At 35.5% G+C, this 8,725-nt stretch overlaps 1 protein-coding gene across 1 annotated transcript; it reads right to left on the reverse strand.

Annotated features, from left to right (window-relative positions):
* Positions 1–3,586: 3,586 nt before the first annotated feature.
* Positions 3,587–8,459, reverse strand: LOC115950392 (40S ribosomal protein S24-1-like). The gene is made up of 6 exons (XM_031067597.1): positions 8,295–8,459; positions 8,089–8,167; positions 7,777–7,818; positions 5,868–6,038; positions 3,942–4,028; positions 3,587–3,835 (listed from the first exon to the last, which is right to left on the reverse strand). The coding sequence occupies exons 2-6, from the start codon at positions 8,161–8,163 to the stop codon at positions 3,797–3,799; spliced, it is 414 nt and encodes a 137-aa protein (XP_030923457.1). The 5' UTR covers positions 8,164–8,167; positions 8,295–8,459; the 3' UTR covers positions 3,587–3,796.
* Between the last annotated feature and the right edge of the window lie 266 nt (positions 8,460–8,725).

Here is an 8,725-nt window from a genome sequence, read left to right on the forward strand (position 1 = left end):
CAACTATCTTTTGTTTGCATGGGGCAATTCTACTTATAAACATCGTCAATTGGCAATTAAAAATAGATAATAAGCATTAATACAACGGGGTCTTAGGGAGACGTTTTAGATACGCAAGTATTCTTTCCAATCAATTGCAGCTTTTTATAAAAGTTCAAAAACTGAATGAAATTATGCCTTCAGTACCTCGATTGTACATTAAATGACGTTCATAAATTCCTCTTTAATACTTCAATAAATGTTATAGGGCGTTAATTTCCACTAAGTTTGTGATCCGAGGACCTGACACAACTTAGTTTCTGTTCAACACTTCAATACACATCATAGTATGTTAATTTCCACTAAGTTTGTGGTCTGAAGACCTGACACAACTTAGTTTCTGTTCAACACTTCAATACACATCATAGGACGTTAATTTCCACTAAGTTAGTGATCCAAAGACCTGACATAACTTAGTTTCTGTTTAACATTTCAGTACATATCATAGGACGTTAATTTCCACTAAGTTTGTGATCCGAAGACCTGACATAACTTAGTTTCTGTTAACATTTCAGTACATATCATAGGACGTTAATTTCCACTAAGTTTGTAATCCGAAGACCTGACATAACTTAGTTTTTGGTTAACATTTCAGTGTATATCACAGGATGCAGGAACACTAGGTGTATGGTTAACATAAGTTAAAAGAAAAACTCGAATTGAACTACTTTTATTAATAATAATACCTTTTGAGATTATTTACATTCCAAGGATGAAGTACAGCTTTTTCATTTAGGTCTTCCAAATAATAAGCTCCTATTCCGGCTACGGAAGTGATTCGATAAGGTCATTCCCAATTAGGTCCCAATTTTCCCTAATTTGGATTCTTGGTGGTTCCTAGGACTTTTCTCAGCACCAGATCTCCTACGGCTAACGGCCTCAGCTTCACATTACTATCATAGCCTTGCTTGAGTTTATGCTGGTAATAAGCTAGTTTAACCATTGCGCTCTCCCTTCGCTCTTCAATCAGGTCCAAGCTTTTCTCCAACATCGCATCATTATTGTCCGAAGAGAATGTACTGGTCCTTAATGTTGGGAATCCAGTTTCCAGGGGGATGACGGCTTCGGCCCCATAGGTCATGGAACAGGGAGTTTCCCCCATTGAACGTCGAGGTGTTGTTCGATATGTCCAGAGAACATGTGGCAATTCTTCTGCCCACTTTCCTTTTGCGTCATCCAGCCTCTTCTTAAGCCTATTGACTATTACTTTGTTAACAGCTGGGAGCCCCTTGACTCTGCCTGGTGCGGGTCGGCATCCTCCTGATGTGGTCCCGCCGCGTAATGATGTGGACCTGCTTCCTCCATCATAAACGTTGCACCAGAAGTCTTTTAAGTTAATACAAGCTCTCCCCATAGACGGCGCCGATTGTAAGGACTCAATTTGTAGCGACCCCAAAACGATATTGAGTTCGTACGTTAAGGGCCCAAACAATATAATTTGTAGGGCGTGGGTGTTTAAGAACTAGATTAACCTCTCTAGAAGTAAAAAGATTCAATCTCACGTTTATAGATGGATCAGGGCCGCTATAACAATCGGTTTTTCTTTGAAATCAATACAATTCTTTTCTTCCTCAGTCTTCTCTCTGTTTCTCTCTATCTCTCGATCCCCTTTTGCATGCCCCTCCTTTCATGTTATATACCGCCCTCTTTATTTCATATTCACCACACACGTGTAGGTTGGGTTCAGGGGATCTCTTTCTGTCCCATCTAACCTCTTCTGGAACCTCTTTCTAGTAGTTGTAAGGCTGCTTCATCACTGTTCAGGCATCACTTCCACATTAATGCGGCCAGAGAGTTGGTTGAGAGGCAATTAATGCGGAGGCAACTGTTGCCATAGATATTTGTTTGCCTTCTCTCTCTCTCACCCTTGGCCCTTTATCCCACCTTGAGTGGTGACGTAGCTCTGAGGGATGTTTGTAACCAGTGGCGTCCTGAACGTCCTCGGACGAATACTGAACTCACCTTTCGTGATATTCCCTCTTCCCTTCGTTTAGTTACCCCTTCAATCTGATATGGGCCTCCTCGGACAGGTTTGCCTCCCTGAATGGGCCACAGGCCCAATTAACTTGACTTTAACAACTTTAGTGACTGACCGGCCCCCACAGATGCCATTACCTACACCAAAGACGCCTTGGCTAGCCTCGAGGCCCGTAAATACCCTCTCCTGACGAGCTTCATCAATGCCACCCAGATAAACTACAAGCATTGCGATTCCCTGTTCCAGGACTATGGCAAGACCAATCCCATTGCCAAATCTACTAAGCACTTAGAGGAAATTGCTGTCGTCGGTGCATATCTAGCAAATTTAATTAAATGAAAAAGAGCGTCTGAGTGGTCTCAAGAAACTGTTATAAAAACGTTTATGAATTTTTTTTTCTTTTTGATAAAAATTTATGGGGGAGGCCATGTTTGTCATATTTGTGTCTTGTAGAGCTCTTTCTTGTGCCATTGTGATATGAGAAAATCTATTATTCTTAAACTTTTTTTTAATAAATATCTTGACATTTATCTGTATAGACAATCACCTCCCTAAAGAAATATGATGAAATCCCTATTTTGCGCTGGAGTTACCCTAATTTTGTGGACTAACTTGCCCTTGGTTAAGTGATAATATTCCTATTTTGTGCTTGGCTTATAAATGAAGTCTATATTTTGCCCTTACCTAAACACTCAATTTACCAAAAATTATGAACGCTTAATTCAGTAACTCAAAGACGTATAATAAGTATTTCATTGTATTTGATATGTTTATCACAAACCTCAAGGAGGGGACTATCATATTTTCAAAACTGAGGTTCATTGTCATTTCCTTATATTTCAAGGGAGGATGGTGTAATTTTCCTGAGGAAAGAAAAAAGTTAGACAAGTAAGGCCTGAATGGAATGACAGGTCCGAAGCAGGAATCCCAGCCCCTGCAACAAACACCTTACGATTTAATATTTTTCTTAATTAATATATAATAAAAATAATATTAATAGTAGGTGTATGTGAAAATAATGATTCAATAATTATAACTTGTCATATCAATTAGTGTGAAAAACAAATAGTGAAATTTATTGTGCCATTAGTGATATGTTTGGTTGGAAGGAAAACTTGAATGATGGAAAAAGAATAATAGAAAAACCCCCAAAAAAGAAGTTGAAGTTTTCAGTTTTCCTTTGTTTGGTGTGTGCAAAGAGGGATGGCTAGAGATTTTCCACCTAGCTCCACAAAAACACATCCTCCCAAATTAAGAGGAAAACTTGTAAAGAAAAATATCCTGCTATAAAAATTTATTATTTCAGAATCTTTAGAAGTACTTGTTTCATCCTCAAGGATAGAGAGAATGTGGGAAAGTTTTGACTCTCGGAGCGATGAAGGTATATTCCTAGGCTACTAATATCAAGCCAAGGTTCACCACTCAACTTTTTGGATTTTTTTTCTCTTTAGAGTTTTTTCTCTTAGAATGAACTTCTGGTGAATCAAGGCAATTCATGCTCATGTGTCACACGGCAGAAGTTTCTTTTTCTTCATTTTTTTTTCTAGCTGAAAAAAATAAATGTAGATGTTAACAAAATGTAAACTTCATTCCAATTGATTTAACGATCTCTCACGTGCTAAATAAACAGGTTTAGCAGTCCCACAATCAGAGCACATTACACCTCAAAAATAAAGTCAAAAGCTTAAGATTATAGCTAATAAAAGAAATAGAAGACACATCCTCTGGCGATCCAGCTCTATGGTATTACTGACGAAATGGCACACAATCTTAATAACCTCACTTCTTCTTGGCCTTGGCAGCATCACTAGCCTTAGTCTGCACGTATCATACATAGCAACAATTGGAGATGGCGGCAAAGTCTAAACCAAAAGAGATGGAAAGAGTTTAAAATGTAATTATATTTCAAAAGTGGATTCATTACCTTCTTTACACCTCGGATCTTCTTTGCCCTGTTTTTCCTTTCCTTCATCTGCTTCCTTGACTTTTCTACCTTGGTATCCAGTCCATTCTGCCATCACAAGTAATAATAACAGAATCAGCACTGCACAGTTGGCAACTGAGCTTTCAGCGAGTATGGGAGGGAAGCAGAGAACACCCAAAAGAGAAACATTATTAATAAAATTTTATGTTTAAAATCCAAAGTTATGTTGATTTTCTTTCAAGTAGACATACAGTGATCAAGAATGTACAACATATAACAATCCATGGTCCGAAGATTTGATTCAAAAAATGTACCAATCAAAATTGTTTGTACACCTGACCACAAAAAACTGACACACAAGTCTGCAACATTTGAATCTGGCAGACAATTGTAAGAGAATTGATATACTTAATTAAACATGCTTACTCACACACAACAGATTGCTTGCTTCTCTTTAACCCACCAACATCTTATTGATCATAAAAATGCAACTAAGAAACTTATCTGAGTAACAAAATATACAATGTGAGTCAAAACGCATAAGATTATGCTCTTCCTAAATAAATATCTGAGCCCACAACATCCTTTCAACCACACTTCTTAAAAGGGCAAAAGGCCTGCACTGCTTACAATATTGAAGTGCTAGTTCCAGCATTTGGGTTTGATAAAATTCTCTATTAACAGAAATTATAATCAAGAATTGAAGATGTCTTCTACATTTTTTTTCTTTTTTGATATGCAATATAATTTAATTGGAAAAAAAAATAGGGATTTGCCTAATACATTGTAGATGACCTCTACATCTTCTCACCAGAAAGGTTCTTGAATAATTAAGAAGATCTCATTATCTAACAGAAACTCTTCTCACAGCACAGTAGGGGAGGAAGTTTCGAGTTAACAGTTAATTATTAAGGAACACAGTACATGACTTACCTGGTTTTACAATTGCACATGAATAATGAGCTAAATATTAAAGGAAAACATGGATGACTGACTAGGCATAATATGCAAGAGGATTTGGACATATTTGTCAAGACCAAAGCATCATAAGAGAACCTCCATTAAAAATAAATGGCATAAGAGGATTTGAACATAATGAAAATGAGTGCAACAGTAACCCATGTGTGACAGTCATTAAAGCCTGACCACCCATTAGGTCATGCACATGGACTAGCAACCCAGGCAGATGTTGCATAGAGCATGAACAGTGAACACATTGAATCCATGGGTTCACAAGAAGAAAATTGTTTCAAGTCAAATCCCTTTACCCAAGAGTTCACTCATACATCAATATCTAATTCACAGAACCTCACCCAAATTCATTTCTTATTGGTAAGTTACACACATGCCCATTAGGTCTTGAACCCATGACCATGACTCAACTCATTCCTAGAAGGAGAGGAGGCACCGTTTGAGCCAAGCCCATTGGCCTCACCTTTTTATTTTATTCTGAACAACATTAATCTTGCATCTTTACTGCCCAATGCTCTCATCGATAAATACCACCTATGGCACCATGTGCATCCACAAAGCCATCATTGTATTGATATCATGTCTTGTCGTTGTATTTTGTGCCAGTTACACTTGGCCATGAATCCCTCGCTACACCCTTCAAATACATCCCCAGAACCTCCAAATTACATTATATTATTATACCACCTCATCAACACAACAAGATTCTCTCCAATGTGCATAACTCCAATTCTTCTTAAACTAGCTCACGTCATTCTTGCTATCAATCAACTGAGGTTGATGTCAAAAACATTATAATCAATTTTGAGCTGTCATATTCATCTAGTATCATTAATATGGACCATTTAAAAATTGAAACAGGAGAATCCCCATATGTATCATTAACAACCCCAGCAAGACATATTACACTCATTAGTCACTACATGCAAAAGCCAGGAAGAAGGATGAGATTACCCTGATAAGCCTGTACTTGGGCTCATACTTCTTTGCATTCTCAACTGAATCATAAATCAGCCCAAACCCAGTTGACTTCCCTCCTCCAAAATGTGTACGGAACTTGAATACAAAAATGGAATTTGAGTCTTTCACCTCATACATCTTTGACAATTTCTCTTTCAGCTCAGCCTTCATAACAATTAAGAGGTCAAACACGAGTAAGTACACGAGTAAGTACAAGTTGGTGGCAAAAATAGCAATACATTAAAAAATTAAAAAATTTAAAAAAAATAATAAAAAAGGTCCCTAAAGTTTAGAGCATGAATGATTTTAGCCCTTGAAGTTTAAAATGATTAATTTTTTAGTCCTTCATACAATGTGACCAAACTAAAAGCTATCACATCATCATTCTAAAATCGAACAGGATCAACTTAAACTTCAGGGTCTGAAATCAAATTAATCAATCATGGGTTTTTGGACCAGCCGTGTACATTTTAACTACGCTCTGTTTGTTTCAGCAATGATATTTTCTAGAAATGAGTCATTTTTTAAGAAAAATTTTTTATAACGCTTTGTTTGTTTTGCTGGAAAGCCTTCTATAAAGATAGTTTTCCACGTTTTCCAGTGTTTGGTAACATAAAAAAAACTTGGTCAATGTAAAATAATCTTTAGTCAACGGAAAACTCTTATAAAAATCAGGCTTATTTTCTATAGGTTGTTTTCCAAAAAAAATATTTGGAAAACAATCTTTCTCTCATGTGGCATATAACTCCTATAAATATTATCTTCTTCTTACTTAGGAAACAATATTTTCTTTTACTCATTCAGCCTTTCTCACAATAAAATCTCTCATTTCTTCTCTTCCCTTTGTTTTTTTCTCTCTTCTCACACCCTCACTATCACCCCCAATGGCCTCTTCTCTTCCCACAGATTTCTCTCTCTATTTGTCTTTCTTCTCTTTTTTTCTCCCTATTTCTTCTCCCCTCTATAACGCTGTTCTTAAATAAGGTTTTTTTTTTCCTCCTCATAGACCCGTCAACAGTTCTATAAATTTTTTTGGTATTTATCAAACTATTTGTACTGGATTTGTTTGCCAGAAAAACTATTTGGCATATGTGGCATTGAACTATTTAAAATGGAACTTATGGGTATAATGGTTATTTTTCTCTTGATTTGTGCCACTATTGTACACTTCCAGTGTACTTGGTTTTTTTTTTTTAAATAAAATTTCTTACGTTACTTATCAAAAATACTGTTCATATACATGAACAAGATGAGCATTTGAGATCATGAATATTGGACAGCGAATTTTGATTGTATCCGTTGTCAAAATTTTAGTTTGAAAATCAAATTCATTATTGGTTTTTTATTATTATTTATTTATATTGATTACATTAGGTGAGTTTACACAATACACATATTATACATGTTTTAAATTATACAAGAAATGTTTTAAAACTTGTGGATACCAAACACCAAAAAAACGTTCTCAAGCCCATTTTCAAGGTTGTTACCAAACACAGGAAAATAAGATAGTTTTCCAGAAAATGCTTTCTAGAAAATAAACTATTTTTTAGAAAACGTTATTGTTGAAACAAACAGAGCGTAAAACTATCTCATTTTCCAATGTTTAGTAGCAACTTTAAATAAGTTGAAAAACAACCTCCTAACTTCCCTTATTTAGATTGCTATGATAGAGAGTTCTTTTCCAAAAAAAAATTAATGAAAAACAATCTCTAAAAATAGGTCATATTTTTTATGTTGACCACATATAATTTTCCTTTTACTCATCTTTTTTTTATACTACTGAACACTGAAAAACATAGAAACTATCTTTACACAGGTTTTCATCGAAACAAACGGAGCATAAAATAAAACAACAAAACATACATACAAATCCATTGTCAAAAAAAAAAAACCATCATACCTTTGAAACATTAGGCCTACCAGGGTGCAAAACATCAATGACCTGTGTGAAATCACAAAGAAATGCAATTGTATCTGTAATTAAATTTTCTCACACAAATACTTATGACTTGGCAAAAAAAAAAAAAAAAAAAAAAAAAAAAAAAAAAAAAAAAAAAATAAAAAATAGTAACTCCAAAAACGCAAATATGAACTTCTCATTTTCTTTTAATACAGTTTCTCGGAAACCAAACAGATCAACATGGAAACCCATATACAAATCAAGATTTAAAAAAAAAAAAAAAAAAAAGGCAGTGTGTAGAATAGAACTCACGAATTGCTTCCTGGACAGAAGCCTATTGGTCATGAACTTCCTCGTCCGAATCGTCACTGCCTTGGTGTCCGCCATTGTCCTGCGAAACACAAACAAAACAAAACAAAATCCGATAATTCACATTTAAGCATTCACACATGTTTCATATATATACGTATAGATCTTACATAGTAATGATTGAGGAAGAGATTGAGAAACAAACGTACTTTGAATGTGAGAGAGGTTGTGTTTCAGGTTTTCACTTTGGTCTCTCTTTGGCGCCGATGCGTTTCGAGTCTGAGACGGAGCAAATTGGCTGTGTGCGCGAGAGAGGGTGATATTAGGGTTTAAGAGTGAATGATATACCTTTTCAGTCTGTTTGGTTGCTGGTGGAGTTACAATCCATTTTGGGTCTGGGGTTGTCTAAATCCGGTTTAGTACCAAATAAATCATATTATGTCATATCATATAATCAATATCATATTATATTATATTATATATAATAAAAGTTGGGCTTAGACGCTGTAATTGCGCCACGTGGGTTCACCAAATTGCAGAAATTTTAATAAATTTTTAGATTTTAAGAATAGATATATACAATTTTTTTGGATAAATATGATTGTAGGTTCACGATTCGTGGCGGACCGTAACAGTGTCG

This window comes from Quercus lobata, chromosome 6 (assembly GCF_001633185.2).
Source record: "Quercus lobata isolate SW786 chromosome 6, ValleyOak3.0 Primary Assembly, whole genome shotgun sequence".
Classification (NCBI taxonomy): domain Eukaryota; kingdom Viridiplantae; phylum Streptophyta; class Magnoliopsida; order Fagales; family Fagaceae; genus Quercus; species Quercus lobata.